We start from the raw sequence: 24,987 nt of genomic DNA on the forward strand, positions 1-24,987 counted from the left end.
GGACACAGGGCCAACACCCGGCATCATGGTGTGGGGAGCGATCTCCTATACTGGCCGTACACCACTGGTGATCGTCGAGGGGACACTGAATAGTGCACGGTACATCCAAACCGTCATCGAACCCATCGTTCTACCATTCCTAGACCGGCAAGGGAACTTGCTGTTCCAACAGGACAATGCACGTCCGCATGTATCCCGTGCCACCCAACGTGCTCTAGAAGGTGTAAGTCAACTACCCTGGCCAGCAAGATCTCCGGATCTGCCCCCCATTGAGCATGTTTGGGACTGGATGAAGCGTCGTCTCACGCGGTCTGCACGTCCAGCACGAACGCTGGTCCAACTGAGGCGCCAGGTGGAAATGGCATGGCAAGCCGTTCCACAGGACTACATCCAGCATCTCTACGATCGTCTCCATGGGAGAATAGCAGCCTGCATTGCTGCGAAAGGTGGATATACACTGTACTAGTGCCGACATTGTGCATGCTCTGTTGCCTGTGTCTATGTGCCTGTGGTTCTGTCAGTGTGATCATGTGATGTATCTGACCCCAGGAATGTGTCAATAAAGTTTCCCCTTCCTGGGACAATGAATTCACGGTGTTCTTATTTCAATTTCCAGGAGTGTATATATCGTCCTTATGCTCTACAGACATGATACGATTCAAGTTGTCCACTTCCCACAGTAAACGAATATATTACAACAATATTTAAATAAACATGCGGTTCCCCTCATGTCATTAACAAACTGTAAGAAATAGTTGGTTCATAAATATATAGGCCAGTATTCTTGCGTAAGTGCACTCACGTTAAATGACTACAGATTGTCGCTATATATTATGTAAACAATTATTTACGCCTTAACAGAAGCGTCTTTTGGTTCGCTTTTCATTCGTGGTGTCCGCTAACACCTGCGACTGACCACTTTTAAACTAACACAGTTTTTTTATAGCACTTGCAACCAATATTTAAATAAAGTTAATGGAAAAATAGTAAACTGTTCATTAAATAACAACACAAGTATGACAATAAGTGATGTATTCACGCTGTATTCATTAGCTGTGTAAATGTGGAAAGTAAGACGTTCTGAAAAACATTTGCGTAATAAAAAAGATGTAAAAGACGTAAAAAATCCATAAATAAAATAGATACAGGTACGTAGCTTTCAGGGATGCTAGCTGTAGTGCAATGCTATCATCTGAGATATCGTTTATTGAAATCGCACGAAGCGATTAAAAGTTGTTAATTCAGAGGTTTATTGTATAAAAATTTATTCGCTGTGAATTACTAACTTCTGTGGTTTTAAAGATATTCAAATATTGTTGTGTCACTGGATGTGCCTCATTCTTATGAGATTGCAGACGTATTCAAATTCGCTTTAATGTGTAACTGTGATTTATTGTCGAGATTCAGAGAGATGTAAGTTAGCTAACTTTAAGATTGTCTGACACACCGACATTTCTTGGCGCATTGTCTGTCCTCCTAAGCGACTGTCCATCGCCAAAATTCCCTGTGCTGGGATTTATACTTATCCGGTCCTTTGCTGCTAGACTTTATACCCGCACTCGCCGGCCGTTGTGGTCGAGCGGTTCTAGGCGCTTCAGTCTGTAACCGCGCGACCGCTACGGTCGCAGGTTCGAATCGTGCCTCGGGCATGGATGTGTGTGATGTCCTTAGGTTAGTTAGGTTTAAGTACACTGCTGGCCACCGTAAATGCAACACCAAGAAAGACAAGAGGTAGCACAACAAGATTTATTTTGTAGATAACATGTTGACCAAGTATCAAATGATTACGTTTACAGACGTCTGTGACATGTGGTTCCTGCCAGAATCAGTAGCCAGAGTAGCCGCCATTGTTGGAGATCACCGCTGCCACACGTCTCGGCATTGAGTCAAAGAGACGTTGGATGTGTTCCTGGGGTACAGCAACCCAAGCAGCCTCCACACGTTGCCAAAGATCATCTGGTGTGGCAGCTGGGGATGTAATCTGGGTCACTCGTTGAGCAACCATGGACCACATGTTTTCTATCGGCGAAAGATCAGGAGAGCGAGCCGGCCAGGGAAGCAATTCAATCTGGTTATTGACGTAGAACCTTTGGACAATGCGTGCCACGTGTGGTCGCGCATTATCCTGTTGAAATATGGCTGTGGCCGAGCCCTGAAGGTAAGGAAGGACAACTGGCTCCAGCACCTCGGATATGTAGCGCCGGCTATTTAAAGTACCGGCAATGCGTACTAGAGGCGTGCGAGAGCAATATCCAATACCGCCCCATACCATAATACCCGGTGCAAGACCAGTGTGGTGGTGCATAATGCAGCTGTCCAGCATCCTCTCTCCACGGTGTCTCCACACTCGAATCCGACCATCGTGGTGCTGCAGACAGAAGCGTGCCTCGTCAGTAAAGACAGCGTCATTGCATTCTGCCGTCCACATCCGTCTGTCATCACACCATTGGCGACGGAGACGTCTGTGGTTCTGCATCAATGGTAGACGAAGCAATGGACGTCTTGCGGACAGACCACTGTGCTGTAAACGGCGTCGAATGGTACGCGCAGACACTGGATGATGCGTTACAGACGCAATGTGCTGTGCTATGGTTCGGGATGTCACTGAGCGATCCGTCACTGCCATGCGCACAATTTGCCTATCAGCACGTGCAGTGGTGCACCGAGGTGAATGCGATCGACCACGTCGGTCCGTCGCACCCTCCTGCATCCAACGGTCACATATCCGCATTACAGTTGTTTGGTTTCGTCCAACACGACTAGCGATTTCTCTGTATGATAATCCACAATCTCGGTAAGCCACTATCCTTCCTCTGTCGTACTCGGATACTTGATCAAAAGATGTTCGCTGTTGTCTACGAGGCATAACTGATCGTCTTGTGAAACAACCACAAGGTAAACACACGTGCCGAACGTACACTCGTCGAAATCGCCAAGCCTTAAATGGCGCTATGAGGTGGCGCCACAGGCGCGCGTGATGTGCGTCTGCGCTGAAATTCTAATCAGTTGCATATCTCATCGCTGTAAACCCATGGTGTAAATTTCACTTGATTCGGATGCTTCCTTCAGGGTGTTGCATTTACGGTGGCCAGCAGTGTAGTTCTAAGTTCTAGGGGACTGATGACCTCCGATGTTACGTCCCATAGTGCTCAGAGCCGTTTGAACCATTTATACCTGCACTCGCTCGTATCTGTTACCTAACTGGAAGCTGGAACTGCCGCGGCACGTCCTGTGACCTGAGCCCGCTAGCGTTCAGCCGTACAACTAATTCACCTTACCTCGTACCAACACTGGGCGGTCGATTAGCTAACCTAAATATGTATAACCTTACAATTCATTTGGGAAGTGTGTAATAAAGCCGTTGTATCCTTTCCTGAGGCAAGCTGGCCCACAACTGGTCCTTGGTATCCTGGATACTGTCACTAGAACAGCGTTGACAACCTAGCTGGTCCCACACACGTTCTACAGAGGACAGATGGGGGGTCTTAGTGGCCACGGTAGTACTTCAACATCACGCAGACAGTTCATAGACACAGGTGCCATGTTTGGACGAGCATTGTCTTGTTGGAAAATGGCACCATGTTGGCGTCGCATGAGAGGTAACACATGAGGACACAGAATGTCCGTAATTTATCATTGTGCCGTCATAGTTCCCTCAATCACAACCAGCCATGATCTGAAGTCGTGCCTGATCATTCCTTACAGAAAGACACCAGGAGTAAAACAACTGTGCCTTTCCAAAACATTATAAAAATGTGATCTCTCCCCATGTTGCCAATGTACTCGGCGACGATGGTGATCTTGGGTAGTGCTGAACACAATGAGACACCACTTATCAGTATTCACTTCCCGGTCATGGCACCGCTCCAAACGTAACAATTTGTGGTGTACTGTTAACGGCGAACTACGCACCGGACAGTAATTCCATAGTCCGGCTGCTGCTGGATTCCGACCAGTGGTGCAACATGATAAAGATTTTTGCAGGGAGTTCATTGTTTGTTCTCAGAAAGCAGGTGCAGATATGAAGGGGTTACGATGTTTCTGATGTACAACACGGAGATGGTCCCTTGTGGTCGTCAGTCATGGTCGTCCGGAAACTTGATGACACTTCGCCTGTCCTCACGTTCCTATACAGTCCAACATCGGGACACTATCACATCCCCATCCTCCACAAATCTGGCTACTGCATTATTCGGCAATACCGCCAAATGGAGACCCAGAATGAAGCACATTTTAAACTCTTCTGGCGCTGGTAATGCTGTCCCTCCTGAGTGTGGGGCATCTCCACGTTCTTCACAGTGATCATTCAACATCTGATATTGCTTATGCCCCTGAATATCCCACCAGGCTTGGTAATAAAACTAAATACGAACGATACTAATGCACTCTGGTGGCCATTCTACCTCACTGAGAATTACAACTCTAATACTTTATATACCTGTCAATGATGTGTTTGCGTACGAAGCTACATTGACATTCGACCATGTCTTCCAAGTGATTCACTTTTCCTGTCTGTCAGTGTGTATTCGAAGTTAATAATTTTTTCTGTGGGAAATGCTTTTTTCCTGTTGCCAGTATGCATTTTTATCCTCACCATTTCGTCCACTGTCAGTCACTTTGCTGCCAAAATAGAAAAACTCCTCTAATGCTTTTGGTGTCTCATTTCCTAATTCTATTCTATAAACATCCCTTACTTAATTTGACTTCATTCCATTACCCTTGTTTTACTTTTGCTGATATTCATCTTACAACCTCTTTCTTAGCCACTATCAATTCCGATCAACTGCTCTTGCAAGCCTGAAATTACAGTGTAATGTAGAAAAGGAAAATTTTTTATTTATTCACCCTGAACTTTAGTTCATATTCCAAATTTCTCCTTGGTTTCTTTTACTGCTTGTTCAGTGTACAGATTGAATAACATCAGGAATAGACTACAAACATGTCTCACTCCCTTCTCGACTGCTTCCTGCCTTCCAGGTCCTTAGTTTCTTGTAACCGCAGTCTGATTTCTGTACAACAGAGGCGGCCAAGGTTTCGGCTCCCAGGTTGTTTTCGGGCCGGAGTGCCAAAGCCCTCGGCCTAACTGCACATTCCCCCCACCGCCATGCCACGCTGCCTGAGCGTGAGGAGGGGGAAGAGGGGAAACTGCGAACGCGTCGTATTTAAACGACAGTGGAGTCACGCCTATACGACTTGGCTTTATATCTCACATTTCTCAACAACATAGATTTTCATTATTATTTATTTTTGGTGCGCTGAAGACATAATTTTTATATGGTACAAACTACCGGCATATGGACAGAGGCAAACAATTTCACAGAGATTCACACTCAAGTTGCCATGTAAATCGTGACTTATTTACTTTCATAATCGAAAAAAGGTCTTTCACAAAAATATGTCGATGGAAATATTGTAGCACTTTTTCAACCTCATTACGGAGACTTGGAAACTCTACCTGAGGAACGCAATGTAGACGTCCTGGACAGTTTTAACGAAAAAAGATTTGTCATTAAACCTGCAATTACTTTGCAAGTCAGTCAGTTACATCAGCACATGCACAGGGGTACTTTCAACTGAAACGGCAAACGGTCTCGAAAACAGATGCAAGATTGACGGTATCCTCAAAACTTTTAGAAAACTATCCTTGTAATTTTTTCAAGACCACAATGTATTCTTCAGATCTCACGTTTTCTTTAACGCTTGTGAGCTCGAGTACTGTACTCTCTTTGTCAGAATGTGTCCCTTTTACAAAGCGATTTTATTTTTTAAATGCATCCCCATCAAATCACAATGAATTTACATTGCAATCTCTTACTTTGGGCAACGTGTGGTCAAGTCCACTTAAAATACGAAGTCTGCAACCCATTCCGGATGTTATAATTTTCGTTCCTTCTCTCTTTTTTCCTTCATAAATTCAAGAGTAGCTAGTTTTAAATCGAAAAATCGTTGCGGGCATGCCTGTTGACTTAACCAACGTACTTTTCAGTAATATATGAAGGCTTCATCGTCTTCGTTCAGTTCCACTGAAAACTGTTGAAAATGACAATGGTGTAGTGCGTGCGACTTCAGAAATTTTCGTACTACCAATTTTTTCAAGTGCTCCGTGCCTGCAAATTTAGCACAAAGTGCTTCTTAATGTGCTGAACAACGAACCCCGTCTGTCGATTGCTGTCATTATTTGCTCTTTCACTGTCAACTAACACTTTAAATTCTTCTAAATGGGACTGTAATGTCGTTTCATAGCAAATATGCTCTACCCGCCGCTTGTGTGAATTGAGAATTCTCATCCCTCTCTTCCGTCATTGACTGATAACGAAGCAATACAGTCCCTTTACTCCCCGAACCAACCAACAGACTACCCAATCATTCCCTTTCATTTTAAAGGACTGTGACGATTGATAGACTGCCTCTTCTTGAGCAAAAAGCCACTGGACCTGTGAATGCCCTTCATACCAGGAACAAATAGCGAAGGGTAATCAACGATGACAGCACGATTCTGCCGAACACAGAGTTTTGCCGACCGAAACATGCCGCACCGCAATGCGAAATGAAATGAGGCGCTGTTAAGGGTACTTACGAGAAGGACTAAGCAAAGCCGAGTGACAGGCCACACGCGTCTATTTTGGAATGCCGTCGCCGGCCCTGCCGTACAAGGTAATTCTTCCCTCCCTGTAATTTGTTCCTCCCACTTGAAAAAATTCGAAGAGTGTATTCCTGCCAACATTGTTAAAAGCTTTCTCTACATTCACAAATGCTAAGAACTTAGGATTGCCTTTCTTTCGTGTCTCATTTAATAAGTCGTAATGTCAGTATCACCTTGCCTGTTCCTACATATCCCCGAAACCCAAACTGTTATTCGCCGAGATCAACGTCTATCAGTTTTTACATTCTTCTGTATATAATAGTGAATCAAATTTCTTTCACTGCAAGCTCTTTGCTTTCCATATTTTGGGAAGTGGTAGGACGGACTAAAACAAGAATAAAAGTCCAGTAAACATGTGCCCTAAAACGCATGACTTAAGAGGTATGACCACTTGTTCATCTTCACTATTTTGAAACATAATTCTTGTAATGAACAAGTGCTCATAACTTTTAAGGTATGCATTTTCGAGCACATGTTTACCGGATATTTTTTCTTGTTTTGGTCCATACAACCACTTCAAAATGGTTCAAATGCCACTGAGCACTATGGGACTTAACATCTGAGGTCATCAGTCCCCTAGAACGTAGAACTACTTAAACCTAACGAACCTAAGGGCATCACACACATCCATGCCCGAAGCAGGATTCGAACCTGCGACCGTAGCAGTCGCGCGGTTCCGGACTGAAGCGCCTAGAACCGCTCGGCCAAACCGGGCCGGCTACAACCACTTCCCAAAATAAGGAAAGCAAAGAACTTGCAGTAGAAGAGATTTGTTTCACAGTATCGAAGCTCAAGAATTGCTCATAGCTCTTAAGGTATGCGTTTTAGACCCCATGTTTACTTGACTTTTTGTTTCGAATGATCATTCCTGTTATAGCCCTGAATATTGACCACCACTTCTGAAACATCCTGTACATATTAGTTATTCCATATTAAATGGATCATTATATGTCAAGTCTACAGTTACACACATCCACCCGACGACGCATCAAACCAATGCTGCGCCTCCTTGCGGTCGGTCAAAAGCTTCGTTGCCCTACAATAAACTGCTGCTGGAGAAGAATCGAGGTGTCTCATATATCTCACACAGAACTGTGCATAGACACCGTCTGGTTCAATCACCTTTCACTTGTTGAGCAATTTTACTTGATTTTCAATTCCGAAAAACTTATCTCAATACATGCCATTTGGAATTTTACGATGAATAAAAGGAGGAATACGTTCTTCCTCCGTTAAACAATTCCAAAAGATTCTGTACGTCGTCCATGTCTGTATTATTTTCCGTTTCGGTGATCATTGAGACTGAAGAGATGATTTACCTTAAGTATGCATCAGACCAAAAGTTATTATGATCTTCTAGCAGAACGGTAGATGTAATTTAGTTTCGAGTTTAATGAACATTTCTCGAATTTCTGTTTCCTAAATCTCGATTTCGCTTCAGTTAAAAACTGGGTCAAATTGCTCTGAGCACTATAGGACTTAACATCTGACGTCATCAGTCCCCTAGACTTAGAAATACTTAAACGTAACTAACCTAAGGACATCATACACATCTATGCCTGAGGCAGGATTCGAACCTGCGACCGTAGCGGTCGCGCGGTTCCAGACTGAAGCTCCTAGAACCGCTCGGCCACAACGGCCGGCATGCTTCAATTAGACAGCAAAGCTTTCATGAATCACATAAAATCCATGAAATCCACAGCATGCGGTAACAAGATATATATACAAAATTTTGCTTGTTTTTCAAATATGTAAATACTATTTTAAAAACTCCAATTTATTTGTGCTCAAATAGTAAAAAGTATTTTTCATGTTTTATAGATGATAGCAAAAAACCCACTGATGATGCTGAAATTACAGCGTAACATGTTTGGGGAATAATAATATAAATAAAAATTGTGTTTTACTCAAGGCGGACCCTCTCTAAAAGCAAATCTATTTGTAAGCAAACACGGACAGAAGAGTTTTGCAGGAGCGGCCGAGCGGTTCTAGGCGCTACAGTCTGGAACCGCGCGACCGCTACGGTCGCAGGTTCGAATCCTGCCTCGGACATGGATGTGTGTGATGTCCTTAGGTTAGTTAGGTTTAAGCAGTTCTAAGTTCTAGGGGACTGATGTCCACAGATGTTAAGTCCCATAGTGCTCAGAGCCATTTGAACCATTTGAACAGAAGAGTTTTAACGTCAAGCTGAAGCTTTGTCATTGTTTTAATTTTCGATGATGCCCTCCTTGTTTTCTTAAAGACACGGCTACTGATTCACAATGGGTCTTTCCTGTTCTTCACAACCGTGCTCGGCACATACGCGGCTAAAGCGTACTGTATAATGCCATTTAATTTTATTCATCCTATTCGCGCGGAGAATTGTACATCGGTAAGCTTGAGGGTGGTTTACAGGCGATTTCCGACACCGAGATAAGGTAAATTCTGTGTTCGTACCAAAATCCTGCCTTGGAGAACACGATACACGAACAGTCAAAATATGATAACACACATTACTAAGTTTACATGATTCTCAGACAGCTGGTACATGTGACTTGCCCCCTGTAGGTTCCCTTGACGACTTTGGCCTCAAGAACGTCATTCGACCAACAAGTTAAATAAAAAAAATGTCAAATATTGGCAAATCTAACCCCGTGCTAGATGCGATAAACTCTAGGGGAAAGAAGGTGAATGGCCGCTTCGATAATATGCAATCTGTTTTTATCGCTCTTCCTATGCAGAAATATCTTTCTACCTTTTACAACATTCCTTTTGATGCCTATAGTCATTGATTCTGTACAACTTTATTGTCTCGAAATGTATTATCTGCGATAACTGTTTCGAAAACTTGTATCTGTTCGTCACCTGGAAGGCCAATATCATGCCCAGCGAGTCGTTTCTGTAACTCACCGCACACGGCAATTCTCAGAAAAGATGTGTTGTGAAAAATTACGCGAATCTCTGTTCCTTCCATATATTAGGTTCACGTAAGTATCTCAGTCTATGGGTGTTAATTTGAAATCTAGTATTACTGTAACATGGTCAGAAATTTTATCGCTATATTCACAATCATTTCCTGACCCTTTCTGTCACTACAGTACGTGAGGCAATGTCTTACAGTGTTAGACGTTTTCCTTCCACAAAAATTTCTCATTTGTAGTCTGCAACAACTAAACTCAATGTTACCCAAATTTTTATAGTAATAAATACGGCTCCAGTTTTGGAAACCTGTGTATTTCGTTTGTATACTTCAATACTGTAATTTAAAATTTCATCGCTATCTACTTCTAGTTGCAGCATCTTTCTTTTTCTAGTAAACGTGGACATTATTATTGTTAATAGTGAGACTGATTATGGGAATCTACAATGGACCTCATAAAGTTAACTAAAATCGTATTAACGTCTTTTTTTGTGTCCTGCAACGACGAATGTTCCATCAGTAATCAATGCTCGTTATTTACTCCCCTTTCAGAAAAGCCACGTAATTGACCAAGTCGATGGAAAATTCTTTTTGTTTTTAACGACCATCCCCCCCCCCCCCCCCGCCCCACCCAGATGAAACACATGTATACGACAAACATCGAGTATCCACTTTCTGCTTGTAGTTCACGCCTGACCTATAATGGGACCGTACAGTTCTCCATCCAGTAGCCGAGTTCAAGAAATCGGCATCCAAGCTCCAAGATATTTACAGAATCGACTGAGTCTGTGGTTAAATCCACACTCTTGGCTCTGAAACAAGAGGTCTTAAGTACGATGCTGCAAATAACAACCTATTCTTCTGCCCTGCGTGTGAAGTTAATACTCTTCGTTAACTCTGCAAGCCGCTTGTAGAAATCGGATTAAGGAGGGATCGGGAGGGAAATCGGCTGCGCACTTTCAAATGTACTATCCAGGCATTTGCCTTATTCAGGGAAATCATGGAAAATCTAAATGTAGATGGCAGGACGGGAATTTGCCCCATCTCCAATGGCCTCGTTGTTGATGAGACGTTAAACCCCAATATTCCTCCCTTCGTCTCATGCAGAAAGATGGCTGTCCCGGAATGAAAGTTTGTAAACAATCGCATATGTTTGCCGGGAGAGGTGTATCGTCCTACCGAGTGCGAGTCCTGTGTGGTTACCATTGCACTATATGGCTTCATGTTTGCCTGAGAGGATCCATTTCGGGCCAAATCCTGGAGCTCCCGATGACTAGCATGCCAACTCTCTGTGATTGTACCAACACACCAGTTTCTGTCTCAACGAAGGAGTCTTCTCTACCCCCCATCCCCCCCCCCCCATCCCACCACCGGTCCATCATGATAGCTCAAATATACTCTATGCAATGGGCGGCCATTCATATCTGTTGCTAATAGTAAGAGAACAGTCGTAAAGCTGACACACAGCCGGCTGGAGTGGCCGAGCGGTTCTAGGCGCTACAGTCTGGAAACGGGCGACCGCTACGGTCGCAGGTTCGAATCGTGCCTCGGGCATGGATGTGTGTGATGTCCTTAGGTTAGTTAGGTTTAAGTGGTTCTAAGTTCTAGGAGACTGATGACCTCAGCAGTTAAGTCCCATAGTGCTCAGAGCCAATTTTTTGACACACACATTTACACATTTGCCTTTTGCTCGGAGAGTGTACACCCCGCCAGTATCAACCTCTCACCCTGGGGTGAGTACCAACCTATCAGATGAGCCGAGTCAGAGGACACAGCGGCATAATGAATTAAGGTGACGCCAGAGGCAGCAGAGGTGCCACAAACTTGGTCCGCGCTGTTCCAACACGGTGCAACTAAGGGAAAGTTGCCTGAAGTCCGCTGACAGGAATCTTCGCAGATCCTAAGTGTTTCCACACGATAGCCAATTTAACCTGCATCCGTACAACAAATACGACTTCAGCTCATCTTTCACTGTTTACTAACACGAAACGAAGTACAAATCGAGGCCAGTTTAGCTTCTTGACAACTGATAACAAAGAAAAAAAACTACGACAATCGTAACTACAGTGACGAGTCAAAAACATTATCATCACTGCCCATCGCGAGACTGGTGGCGTTGCGGGAATCTGACGTGGTAAGGAAAGTATGTAAGCGATAAAGAGACGAATAGAGAATCATTCCAACGAGAATAAAAGCTGCAGATGGGGAAACGTACTGACAAAGGAGTTTGACACAGTGTCGATGGCCCGGCAACTTGGAACGAGCACCTGGTCGGCTGTTCCCGTGTAGTGTTATGAGCACCTACTGCAGGTAGTTGAAAGATGTTGGAACCAGGAGAAGCGGCAAGGTGTTGGACGTCCACGCATCATCAAAGAACTTGGAAGACATCCTAATACGTTACCATGTTGACCCAGCACATCAGCAGTTATGTTTGCAGTGGACGCGGGACCATGAGAATGAACCGTGGGTCAATGAAAACTCGTCACCTGGTCGAACGAATCACGTTTCTTCTTAAACCGGACGTTTCCGGATACGCCGTCATTCAGAGGAAAGGCTGCACGGAACATTCGCGGCTCCACGAACACAGATCAGTGCGGGGAAGTATTATGTGGCTGGCTCTGAGCACTATGGGACTTAACTTCTGAGGTCATCAGTCCCCTAGAACTTAGAACTACTTAAACCTAACTAACCTAAGGTCATCACACACATCCATGCCCGAGGCAGGATTCGAACCGGCGATCGTAGCGGTCGCGCGGTTCCAGACTGTAGCGCCTAGAACCGCTCGGCCACCTTGGCCGGCGAAGTATTATGCTATGAGAGACATTCACCTGGGCTTCCATGGGACCTCTGGTAGTAACTGAAGGCACCATAACAGCTGTGGTCTACATGGTCATTACTGCGGACCATAGCATCTCTTCATGCTTGATGTGTTCCCCGACGGCGAAAGAATCGGTTAGCAGGATAAATGTCGGTGTTGCAACGTCAGAATCCTGCTACAGTGGTTTGAGGAGCATGATAATTGGTTGGTTGGTTTGTGGGATTGAAAGGACTAGACTACAAGGGCCATCTGTCCCTTAGCATGATAATTAACTCACGTAATTTGCATGAGCTGTGCGTAAACATGTGATGCCACATATCTCCATAAATCAACCAAGTCTTGTCGACTCCACGCCAGGGAGAACCGCTGCAGTATTGCGTTTCGGAGTTCCCTTGTAAATGCAAATCTATTGGAGGCACTCCATTGGCTACCAGTTCAGATGGAATTTAAGGGTAGAAACAGTGTGTTGTTCTGTAATGTTTCGTATGGTGAATAATCTTTTTCGAGGACAGCTATGTGGCATCAGAGAGACTATAACCATGGAAGGGCAGTTGGGCAACAATTATCAGTAAAATAAGAGTAGCACGTCAAAAATGAAAACGGAAATCTGTACATGACATTAAGGAAATCACGCAAGTAGTACGTTAATGAGGGAATGTCGGCGTATAGCCCAAGTGACAAATGGGGACATTAACTCACGTTCAAACAACATAGTGGAATTTTATAGTTGTTCAACAGTGAAGCAGATTCTCGCAATGTGCAGGTAATTTATGGAGTTATAGTTTCCTTTACACTAGGGCTAATACACCTTTTATGCTTCTTTAGCAATAAACTTCCCTCGGTGCGACTACTTCATCAAGCCATGAACAAACGTCAGGGACCGACTGAAACTTGGAAACCCTGATGATAGAACTTTCGCTTAGAAAACTAAGAAACCGAAAAACAAGCAGCTCAACACTTGTATCCATGAAATATATTCGTTCCGCAGTCTCTGTGTGCTATATGAAAGATATTGGACCTGTTAACACACTGACGGGACACGAAAATATCGATAGACAGCCGATCACCTCATATGATGGAGTACTATTTCTCCAGGTTTTAAATAAAAAAAACTACGCATATGGACAGGCTTCATTAGTCTCCATTGGTTGCTAGACTTCCTAATAAATAATGAAAAACGGTAAAAATGGCCGGAATTCTAAAAAGCTGTAAGGTTTCCGTGCCAACAGTCAGTGTTAAGATATCCGTAATAGTTCGTTATGAAGACTTCACTTCGGAACCCAATGAAAATGCATGAACAGAGCGAAGTAGCACAGACAGTGAGACTCTGGAAACATATTCAGGAGAAGCAGGATTCAAAGTCTTGTTCAGCTATTCTCGTCGAATCTGGCAACGTTTTCTACCACATAAAGGAACTAGAAAACGAAGAATTCTAAGTAAAATAACAGGTAATTTCTGAAGCATACCACTTATGTCGCTGGAACTATCGTATGTCTCGCAGTTCCCACAATAAAAAAGTAAACTCTTTATTTTCCTTCGTGAAGTTATTTTATACTGCATATTATCCACTTAGTTGCCGTAAAGACACGCAGGTAATTGATTTTCGATGTTTTCGGTTAAATGCTGTTCAAGAAACGCCACAATATTTTGTTATGAAATTTGTTAGGACAGTTTCACGCACACAAAAACCTAAACTTAATAAAATATCAGACCGCCGCGCCTGTCAGGTCTAAATTACTTCTCTTCCATGTTGTTAAATGCAAAAGCGGCTCCTTGTTATTAGTCTCAGGCGTTATGTATGGAAGCATCACGACGAAATTCCTTTACTGCTCACAAGGGAGCTATTTCAGAATTTACTGGGCACATGTATCACATCATACAGCTAAGAGTAGCTCCAAACGGTCTTTAATGCATAAAAACACGGGCTTTTAAATGCTAATTCGTAAACTACAGTTTTTAATCAAAATGAACCGAGCATTTCAGTCTTCTAGCGCAATTTTAGTTGTGAATACACACAAGGGTACAAAAAAAAATGCTGTCTGAAATGATATAAACTTAGAGTAGAAATAAGTGCTGAAAGCTACACACAACTTTCCCATCTTTAGATATTCGGAGGAAGTAAGAAAACAGTTTATTTTCAGGTTTTCAAGCGGAAGTATACACACATTTAGCGGATGTACTGGTATTTAAAAGGTTTTCCTTGAATTTCCTTGTCAAATGAATATGAGGTTTTGCAGATGAATCAACGCCTCATTTGCGTAGTGTACTGTGGCAGAAAGGGGAAGGGTTGTAAATTCGTAATTCTATTTCATACATAATTTTACTTGGTGTTGGATATAAGCAATCACGGTTTTTTTATACATGTCAGATGTTGTTACTGTTGTTTTTGTGGGTTTCAGTCTGTAGACTGGTTTGTTGCAGTTGTCCACACTAGTGTGAACTAAGCAAGTGTATTCATCTTTGCCTAACTACTACAACCTATATCTCCTTTTCAACTTTCTTACAGTATTCAAGCTTTGGTCTCCCTCAACAAATGTTACCCCCATACATATCTTCAATGCAAAATTAACTATTTCCTGATGCCTTCGAATGTATCTTACCAATCTACATCGTCTTCTAGTCAAATTTGTGAACTGTTTTCCTTTGATATTTGTATAAATTTAGATTTGGTTTCCTTAACCAGTTCTGCAAATTTTCTTTCATTAAAAATAATGAAGATCTTAACATGTTTCTTTACAGAAATTATATTTTTTAGAGAAACCTTGTGTGTCAATCAACACTACAAAACTTTTACAGAACGAGTAAAAAAGTATCAGTTTCTTTTTTACAACGTAACTTTTTTTTACAAATAAGCATCAGGAACTCTTTTAGATGTGAAAATAAAATATATAAAAAATATTATATTTTACATACGAAATATCGTCTGCATTGATATCACTCATGCGACATAATTCTCACCTTGTATCCCAAATAAGTCCTTTTTTTTTGCTGTCGTACAATGCAAAAGTCGACTAGGAGGATAAATCAGATATCGTAGAGGTGTCCGAGTCGTCAACATACGATCCTTCGCTAGTCAGGTTACGCCCCTAAGTATCCTAATGCGGCAACCTCACACTTTGACAGTCACGCTCCATCATTTTATCAAGCTATACGTCACGCGCCATTCAGTATTTTGGGTCCAACACGATTACGTCTTACTGTCTTGCTTTGACTTTTTCTTTGGCTGTTCTACGTTTGGCTGACAACGAATTGTGCTTCGCACTAGTTTCTGATTCGTCCGTCGTGAATCAATACTTCTTTTTCGCAACCGGCTGTGGCGGTCGCCAGCTCTCTGGTAGCCGTAGCGTTTCAAACTTTACAGTTCGCGGTTCTGTCATTACCTTCAGTGGTCCGTCTTCCAACAACCACGGCACCGGCATTTCCCATCACTTCTGTGCGATTTTATCTTGCATATAGTATACTGTTCTGTTAAAGAAAAGCTTCAGAATCGATGAAAAGCAATCAATATCTTTCGATACTGTTGATGCATGCGCAGAATTTTGGATATTAATCTTAGCACATGGTCTCGTAAATATAGGAGAATGGGATTAGAAATTACGGATTAAAAATATCTACAGCATTTGCCATTTGCTGATGACCAAGTAGTCATAGCACAAGATAGGGGAGGATGGAAATTAGTTACGTAATCAGTTAGCAACTGAATGTTAAAACTGAGGTATGGAGGTTAACTACCAAAATACAGAACACCTTGCCAATGATCAGACGAACTGAGCACAGATGGAAACAAAATGATTAAAAAAACCCTTTTTTTTACTTTGGGTCTAGTTTAGAAACAGAAAGAAAATTGGATGTCGAAATTAATAAAATAATTAGTAACTGGTGGAAGGTCACTGAGATGGTCAACTCAATCTTGTTGAGTGGAAATGTGAAAAACAGAACTAAAAGAATCATGCTAAGGTCGATACCTGAGCAGAGGTTAAACAACTTATCAGAAACATGCTAATAAGCTAAAGGATTAGAGATGGGTTTTTGGAGAAAATTAGCAAGATTTTCAAGATATAAAAAATAAGTAACAATGAAGTACTGAAGAGAATGTAAATGCAAGAGAAAACAATTCATGTGTTGTATGGAAGGAAAGTGTACTGGGAGGGACGTGACAGAAGAATGGAGGAAACGCAAATACTAAACCTTATATAGGGGTAAGAAACTGAAGAAAGAAAGAGACGAAAACGACCCCATGACTTCATGACTCCAAAATGTGCAGTTAATAATGGTAAGACGAGTGCAGAAGAAGCAGAACATACAAGATCGAAATGCACGGAGGAACATCTTGAGTAGACAGCGTTGAATACTTATGCAATTATATTTTAAAATTTGTGAGTTATTATCAGGTTTGAGTAACAACAACCTGTGTATTGAGGAAATCTCAATTACGAATAATGATCGATATAGTTTATATTGGCAGAAATACCAAATATTATCGAATCTGGTACTGGAACGTTCCTACTCGAGGATGAAGGTGTCTTTATTTCTGGATAAGATGTGGCCTTGTTTGGACGTGATCATTAAGATAATAAAAGGAGCTTGTAGCTGGAAAAATGAGAGAGCAGTGACGCCTCGGACGGTACTTGCCTGTGCTCTCGGTGCCGGAGATGTCGGGGCAGGCCTGGTAGCGCAGCAGCAGGCGCGAGTCGTCGGTGCAAGAGTCTATGGAGGAGACGGGCGTGCGGCACTCTCCGTAGCCGCGGTTGTACGTGAACGTGAAAGGTCCGCGAAACGGACACGCCTCGGCCGTCGCGTCGACTCGGAACATGGAGTAGAGCAGCGCGTCGCCCGTGATCAGCGAGCACAGCGACGACAGCGCCTCTTGAGTGTGGCAGAACGCTGAAACACGACACAGTACACCTGTAACACGAGCAGCTTCGTAGGGCCTATCGATTTCTAGGGTGAAGCTATGGTAAGCGCCCTATGAAGTGCAATTTTATGGTAGCTATCGTGAAAAAATAGTACGTTACAGCAACTTTTGAATTAGAAGATATGATGCAGCATTTCCTGTCATTATTTAAATGTATACGATTTTATCGTTAACTTAAGATTTTACGAAATAATAGGTTTAAAAGAAAGGAATGAATATTACAAAGATATCAACACGATTTATTAACGTCGCTATGAATAACTGTATTTAAAAAACTGAAAGCAGAGATTTATGTCCTTGCCAAAATCAGTATTTTAGTTTTGAATATAACATATTGTATCTAGAAACAAGTAAACATTTTCGCGAAATTAAAGATTACAAACGGAATTTAACACTTATATTTTTTTTCCTTTATTGAGATTCGATTTCCCCTGAAGGGGACGGCCTGCAGCAGCTTAGTACACCGCGAATTTTTTTTTTTTAATGAAGATAAATAATAAAAGCAGGCGATTAAATCGGTGACTTAAATGGTAAAATCGCGGAAAATTGTGGAACTTAGAGCATAAAACAAAGGGTTGGCGATGCAGAGAGGTATAATAATGGACAGACAATTAAAATATACAGCGACATTCTGGTTTCTGATCGGAAGAGACATAAAAATCGCACCCAGAGACAGCATGATTTCTGTTCGCAACACTTTGGAAAAGACGCACGACATTGAACACTCATTCGAACACTGCATTAAAAAGTTGGCACAAATATGACACACCACAGCCGAGGGCAGATAGGGGGGAACCTGGACTTTCCTTTCCTTTCACTTGTGCCATGTCCCGCACTGACGCAGGGTCGGCATTGTTAGGAACGCATTTGGCAAGGTTAGTGGCTAGGGGTGGCTGGACCGGATGCCCTTCCTGCCGCCACCCCGTACCCCCCTCCCCCCTCCCCCCTCCCCCCCCATGACGGAATTAGTGTACTCCTGCTGTCTGCGTCGAGTGTGAGTAATGGAATAGTGCGAGCGTGTTCAGATGTCTGTGAGTCGTGTAACTGAGGCGGAACGTGAGGAACCTAGTGGGATGTGGAAAACCGCCTAAAAACCACATACAGGCTGGCCGGCACACCGACCGACGACGGTAATCCACCGGTGGGAATCGATCCGGGGCCGGTGCGCCTACCCGAGTCCAGGAAGCAGGGCATTAGCGCTCGCGGCTAACTTGGCGGGTTTATGGGGGGAACCTGGACAGATGATGGGAAAGAAAAGGGGGAAGGAGAGGAAAAACGAAGTGGGGGGGAGGGGGGGGAAGGAGCCGACGGAGGACGAGGACTCATGTGAGGGGGAGGGGGGAACTGGGCAGACGCGAGAGAGAGTGGGGAAAGGCAGAGGAGGGGAATGCAAAAGGACTCGGGGGGGGGGGGGGGGGAAGGGGTGGTTGTACTTATATCTAACTTGAATACAATACTTTCCAAAAAATCAGACTTCATACGAGTTTCAAATGAGAAGTTTGTCAGCTTGCCCACAATTCGCTGCAAGTATTAGTTTTCTGACTAAAAACAGCTTTTCTTTCTGCAACGTATGTAATATGAATGTGATAATCGATTCGCATAGATGGAAAATGGATCCATCTTCTTCCGTGCGGATGCACAAGTACGTCCGACCTCCCGGGGTGATCTCAGAGTAACGTGCATGGAAGAAATGTATGTGGTTAATTTCTTGCAGGGTTAGGACAGGAGGTGTTTCTTATTGCTGATTGTAATTATTTCCATATCTTATTCTCTAGAGGTTGGTTTGTGATTGTGTTCTCTTAGGTGTTCTACAAATGTTGAGTGGTTTTCCTATACTTCCAGGATCTCGTGCGTTCTTTGTATCTAACATCAAATGTTCTGCCTGTTTGTTCTATGTATCTGCATCACAAGTGTTACACTGTAACTGATATATACCTGCTTCTTTGTATATGTCTATGTCTTTTGTCAGTTTTGGGATGTATTTTTGGATAGAACTGTCTGTTGTGTATGGTATATTTATAGCCTGTCTTTTGAAAATGATGGTGATTTTATGTGTGAGTTTGTGTTTGTATGTCATTGTATACTACCTAGTGTTTTCTCTTACATTTTCCTGATTATTCTAGGTACTTGTTATGATGCTGCGTGTTTGTGATTCTGTTATGTTGTTATCTGTGGTTTAGTGTTTTCTGCTTTTATTTTACTGTTAATTTTGTTGTTTAGCTTTGTGTGTATGTTACTACTGTAACCATTATTTTTTGCTATCTGCATTATTGTGTCAAGTTCATTTTGGTAGTTTTCTTTGTTGAGCCGTACTGCATTGGGTTTTGCTTTTGTGCGTGCGAAATGATAATGTCAGTTGCAGTGAGTTTATGGTGAATTTCGAACATACGTTTATTATTTTGTCTTTTGATCGTTATATCTCGTAAGTTAATTTGATTATTCTGTTCCCTTTCAATTGTGAATTTTATATTTTTATGTAACTTGTTGATCTTAGTATATAATTTTTCAATTACTGTTTGTGGCTCGTCTATTGAGCAGAGGATGTCATCCATATACCTGAAACAATATAACATGTTGTATTCTTTTGGTAATATTTTTTAAGAAAATGTTTTGTTGAATGTGGTTTATAAAAAAATATTTGCTAAGGCTCCTAAAACTGGGGACTCCATTTCTATTTGGAAATAAAATTCGTTAGTGAAATGAAAGTAATTTTGTTCTGTTATGAGCTTTATTAATGTGAGTATTTCCTTAATCTGTTCATCAGGAACTTGAATTCATGTTTTCAGATTTTTATCTACGTGTCTATTGTTTCTGGTACTGATATGTTGGAACATATGCTTTCTGTATCAAATGAGAGGAGTGTTCCTGTGTCTAGGATTTTTGTATCTTTTATTTGTTGTATTAGCTGTGTAGTATTTTAATGGTTCTATCTTCTTGTACTGTGAAATTTTGAGGTAGTTATTTTAACATATCTGTTGCAAGTTTGCAAGTGGGAGATTTTCTGAAATGGAGTGTCAGCCTCACAGGGAGATTCGGTTTGTGGATCTTTAACTGGCTTCGGAGGACAGGTTCAGTGGGCTTTCTTTTATCCATGTTAGCCACTATGATGTTTATATTTTTCAGAGAGTTTCTTTACTTGTCTCTGGAATTTGATTTTGTAATATTTCTTTGGAGATGAATTGTCGTGTTTTTTCAATGTAGCCTATTTTTATTTGTCTGTAAGCACTAGTGTGTTCCCCCTGTGTGCTTTTGAAATGATGACTTTTCATTTTGAAGTTTTTTCCTACATTTTCTGCGTGGTATAAATTCTGAGTTTGTGTTGTTTTCTGTTGTGTTTTCATGTTTGTTATTATAGTACGGATTTCTTTTTTAGTAATTCTCTAGTTAATCCAAAACTGATACTGCTGCTTTCTCTCCTATTTTCCCTTGGCAACGCACTTTCTGCCTCCATAATTATATTTTCTATGTAATCTTCATCTACGTCTGAATTTACTTTGTATTTTAATCCTTTCTCCATCAGTTGCCTTTCTTTGCTGTTTATTTGTGTGACTGTAAGGTTCACCAATCTTTAGAATGTGTGTGTGTGTGTGTGTGTGTGTGTGTGTGTGTGTGTGTGTGTGTGTGTGTGTGTGTGTATGTGTGTGTGTGTGTGTGTGTGTGTGTGTAAGTGTGTGTGTGTGTAAGTGTGTGTGTGTGTGTTTTTGTTGGTTGTGTTTAGAATTGTGTTGTGACTGGAGTCTTTCGAGGTGACTAATCTTTCTTCTACAAACAGTTTTCAGAAACATTAATGTATCGTTATTTTAATTAATGTATTTGTCATAAGTAACAATATGAAAGGAATATTTGCCACCGTTTACTTTTCAAAGGGGTTGGGAGGGGTTGGGTTGGGGTGGGGTGGGGGACCTAGAAGATCATTTATAAGTACCTCCAGGATTTCAGAAGACGACTGCGTGAAATCTACAAGACACTCTGAAAACAGGCATACATCAGTGGACAGAGCGTCTCTCCAAGTTTCAAACATACATTATAGGTGTTCACTGTGTGCTTCGTTTCTGGTGTGGTAAATGGCTCTGAGCACTATGGGACTCAACTGCTGAGGTCATTAGTCCCCTAGAACTTAGAACTAGTTAAACCTAACTAACCTAAGGACATCACAAACATCCATGCCCGAGGCAGGATTCGAACCTGCGACCGTAGCGGTCTTGCGGTTCCAGACTGCAGCGCCTTTAACCGCACGGCTACTTCGGCCGGCCTCTGGTGTGGTAAGCGTCAACGCGATGAGTCCGGTAAGGAGCAAAGACAGCTCGCTTTGCGAACCTGGTAATGGGGTTGCCAATCTGCAGGTGGGAACTAATTCGATGTGACAAAACGGAGACGAAGGTAACAATATAAAATAGCACTCCGTCTTCAGGCCACAAGAGGCCCATCGGGATCATCCGACTGCCGTGTCATCCTCAGTTGAGGATGCGGATAGAAGAGACGTGTGGTCAGCTCACCGCTCTCCATGTCGTTATGATGGCTTTCTTCGACCGCGGCCGCTACTAGTGCTAACAATATAACGTGTGATTATAAGAATTCTGACAGCCATTAGTAGGCTTTCCTTTACAAGTGGGACACGGATAACAATAACATGCAACAAATTCCAACTGGTTCTCTGAAAACCTACCGAAGGACACGTATGTCCCGTTGGGAGTCAAAGAGTTGAGATATGCAATCCAGCTCACATTATCTACCTACCTCTTGTGCGAATGATCTTAGTACGGTTGCCTACCTTAAGGCGCCTGAAATATTTTCCGGGGCACTTTTATTTTGTCCATCCTGTTTAGATGTCTTGTTAGATAGGGTTAATGTTTTGGAAACACTTTGCATTTCAGGATAATTCGTCACTACAGTCCCTGCATTCGTAGGAAGCGTATTCTAGTTGCTTTTGGTCGTCCCCCTCACCACCACACCACCCCCACCCCCACCCCCACCCCGAGAATCGTAAAGTAATTCCTTTTTATCTTCACTGCGGTGTTTATTGCTTGCTTAACACGTAGAGCGGCTGCAGGAGACTAGGTGCGGTAGCGGCGCTTTAATGGCACACTGTAGGCGATCGGGCTGATTACATCTTGCACGTGTAGCTGCGCATCCCGCTGATTGGCCATGCTAATCGTGCAATGTGGACACGGAACATCGGATACCTCCCGGCCACACGCCGCACCCGCAGGCCAGACGTAAACGTCTCGCGCCAGTTGTAACCCAGAGAACGTCTCTCCCTACAAAATGTCTTAAAGCTGTTTAAAAAATTGGGTATTATTCGACAAGTGGTTTAGATATTGTCTATATGTTTCTGCAATCGACCGTCTTTCGATAGGTGGCTATCGCATTCATACACACCTAAGCGGAGGAAACACACACTGCGCCGTAACGGAATTATTGTACGCTTTAGGTCTTCTGCTGGTGCATGCTGAAATATACTACATTAACGTGTACTTCAAGTCTGAAATTTATCAATTTTTATTTAATTATATAGGGAGGAACAGCTGTAGATTGGTTTAATGTACTTATCAATGACTTACGCACATGCCACGTGACTACACGAAAAAAATTATCCACAGCAAATCCTTATTTTTTATGTTAGTTAATAAGTAGCACTCTGCGGCTACATGTAGTTGTGAGTTCATAACATTTTCGTGTTATTTCTGCTACCTGTGACACAAATGTGTGTAATATCGCAGTTGTGTAAAACAGTAAATATTATTCCCTTTTTCTCCCAACCTAGAACTGAAGATGATCTGCAGCGCTGACTGAAGCCGTTAGTCGGTGAATAAAAAGTTGTGATCAAGGCGGTGTTTGTTTATTTACTAGAACAGAACGTCATGGTTCCTGAGATATGACGTCAGTTATGAAGTGCCATTCTTGTCGAATTAGATCTGTACTTGAATGTTTGTATGAATGAATTACATTTATTTATTCTTAAAGTGTAGTATCATAACGTGCCCAATATTCGTGTAAAAGCAATCCACTCCTACTACTTACTACTACTACTACTACTACTACTACTACTACTACTAGTAGTAGTAGTAGCAAAGATTAGTCCGCAGGACTGGAAATGAATTGAATGTCAGTGAGTAGAGTAGGCTTTTGTATCGCACTGAATTGTTTTCTTTATTTATTTATTTGTCTGCCAGGTTCCGTGCGACTGCGAGCTAGGGCCGTTTGGTTCAAATGGTTCAAATGGCTCTGAGCACTATAGGACTTAACATCTTAGGTCATCAGTCCCCTAGAACTTAGAACTACTTAAACCTAACTAACCTAAGGACATCACACACATCCATGCCCGAGGCAGGATTCGAACCTGCGACCGTAGCAGCCCCGCGGTTTCGGACTGCAGCGCTAGAACCGCACGGCCACCGCGGCCGGCGGCCGTTTGGTAATGGAACGAGTCAGTTCATGGTTTACAGAATGCTGTTTTGAAAATTTATGAACAATAGAATTAATAAAATACGAAGAAATTGCGAAAGAGTATGGAGATAAATAACATGTTACAAATAAATTTCTGAACTACAGTCAGGGACTCGTATACAGAATAGGAGCGTGAAACAAGCAAATATTTCAGTTTGGATTTGAATAACTTGAAATTGAGCAGTATAAGCGAAGGAACAGCTTGCGCTTGTTCGGGGTAGCTGAAAACGATCGTGAAAACACCGACGACCTGGCCATTAGCCTCGTGCGTGAAAAACTTGGCGTGCAGATCGACGTGGCCGATATTGACACAAGCCACCGTGTTGGGAGCAGGATACCAGGTGCCATGAAACCCAGGCCCATAATAATTAAATTTGTGTCATACCGGAAAAGAGCTGAAGTGTTTGCTCAGAAAAGAAAACTCGTCAAGAGTGGGGTTACCCTAAGGGAAGATCTGACGCGCGAAAGACTAGAAGTTTTGAACACTGCGACCACACAGTTCGGCCTTCAAAATGTATGGACCCAGGATGGCAGGATCGTAGTCAAGACGGAAGGAGGGAGGAAAATGGTGACGAACATGTCCGAACTGAAAGACTGAGCGAAATCTCGCGAGACACAAAGTCTCATATTGGACTCTGTCTAATATAAGTTAATTTTTATTCTTTCTTTTCATTTTTTACGTAAATATTGCTTCGTTATTTCTATAAGTACCATAAGTACTCTATTTAAAATCAGTCAATTGTTTCACATAAATATTGCTTCTTTATTTGTCTATCATAAGTGCTCATGTATATTCATATTGTCAGTCAAACGGGAATTAACATGCTCCATTAACAGGAATCTCCTTAAAACCGCCTTTCTATATCTGTTATTTTCATCCTCGTCACTACCACTACTACTACTATTATCTTTTGCGTAACCACTACTGTCACTTTCCATCTTTCTTTTCGCTCCCTTCTCCGATACCTCCAGCTTGTCTTTCACCTTTAGCCCACAGATGCTTGAGTCAGTCACGACCTTGGACACGCCTGTAAATATATCTTCCCCCGCAATATCCAGCTTTTGTCCCTCTTCCGGCCAGCAGGTAAACAGAGCGTGCTCGGTCCTACAGGCGGCCACACTGGGACGGACCGGTTCCGGCGGCGGGCTCTTTGTGGCCCACGCGAACGCTCAGTCGCTAACGGCACACTTCGACGAGTTCTGTGACCTGTTCTGCCAATCGCTGTTCCATATTATCATCGTCTCTGAAACTTGGCTGAAACCAA

At 42.5% G+C, this 24,987-nt stretch overlaps 1 protein-coding gene across 1 annotated transcript in view; it reads right to left on the bottom strand.

Moving 5' to 3' along the window:
* Nucleotides 1–24,987, bottom strand: part of LOC126249589 (uncharacterized) — a 644,174-nt gene that overhangs the window by 306,873 nt on the left and 312,314 nt on the right. The window contains exon 4 of the mRNA XM_049951253.1: nucleotides 16,993–17,244. Coding sequence (XP_049807210.1) covers nucleotides 16,993–17,244 — 252 coding nt within the window. The remainder of the gene's footprint in view (nucleotides 1–16,992; nucleotides 17,245–24,987) is intronic.

The sequence above is a fragment of the Schistocerca nitens genome, chromosome 3, assembly GCF_023898315.1.
Source record: "Schistocerca nitens isolate TAMUIC-IGC-003100 chromosome 3, iqSchNite1.1, whole genome shotgun sequence".
Taxonomy (NCBI): domain Eukaryota; kingdom Metazoa; phylum Arthropoda; class Insecta; order Orthoptera; family Acrididae; genus Schistocerca; species Schistocerca nitens.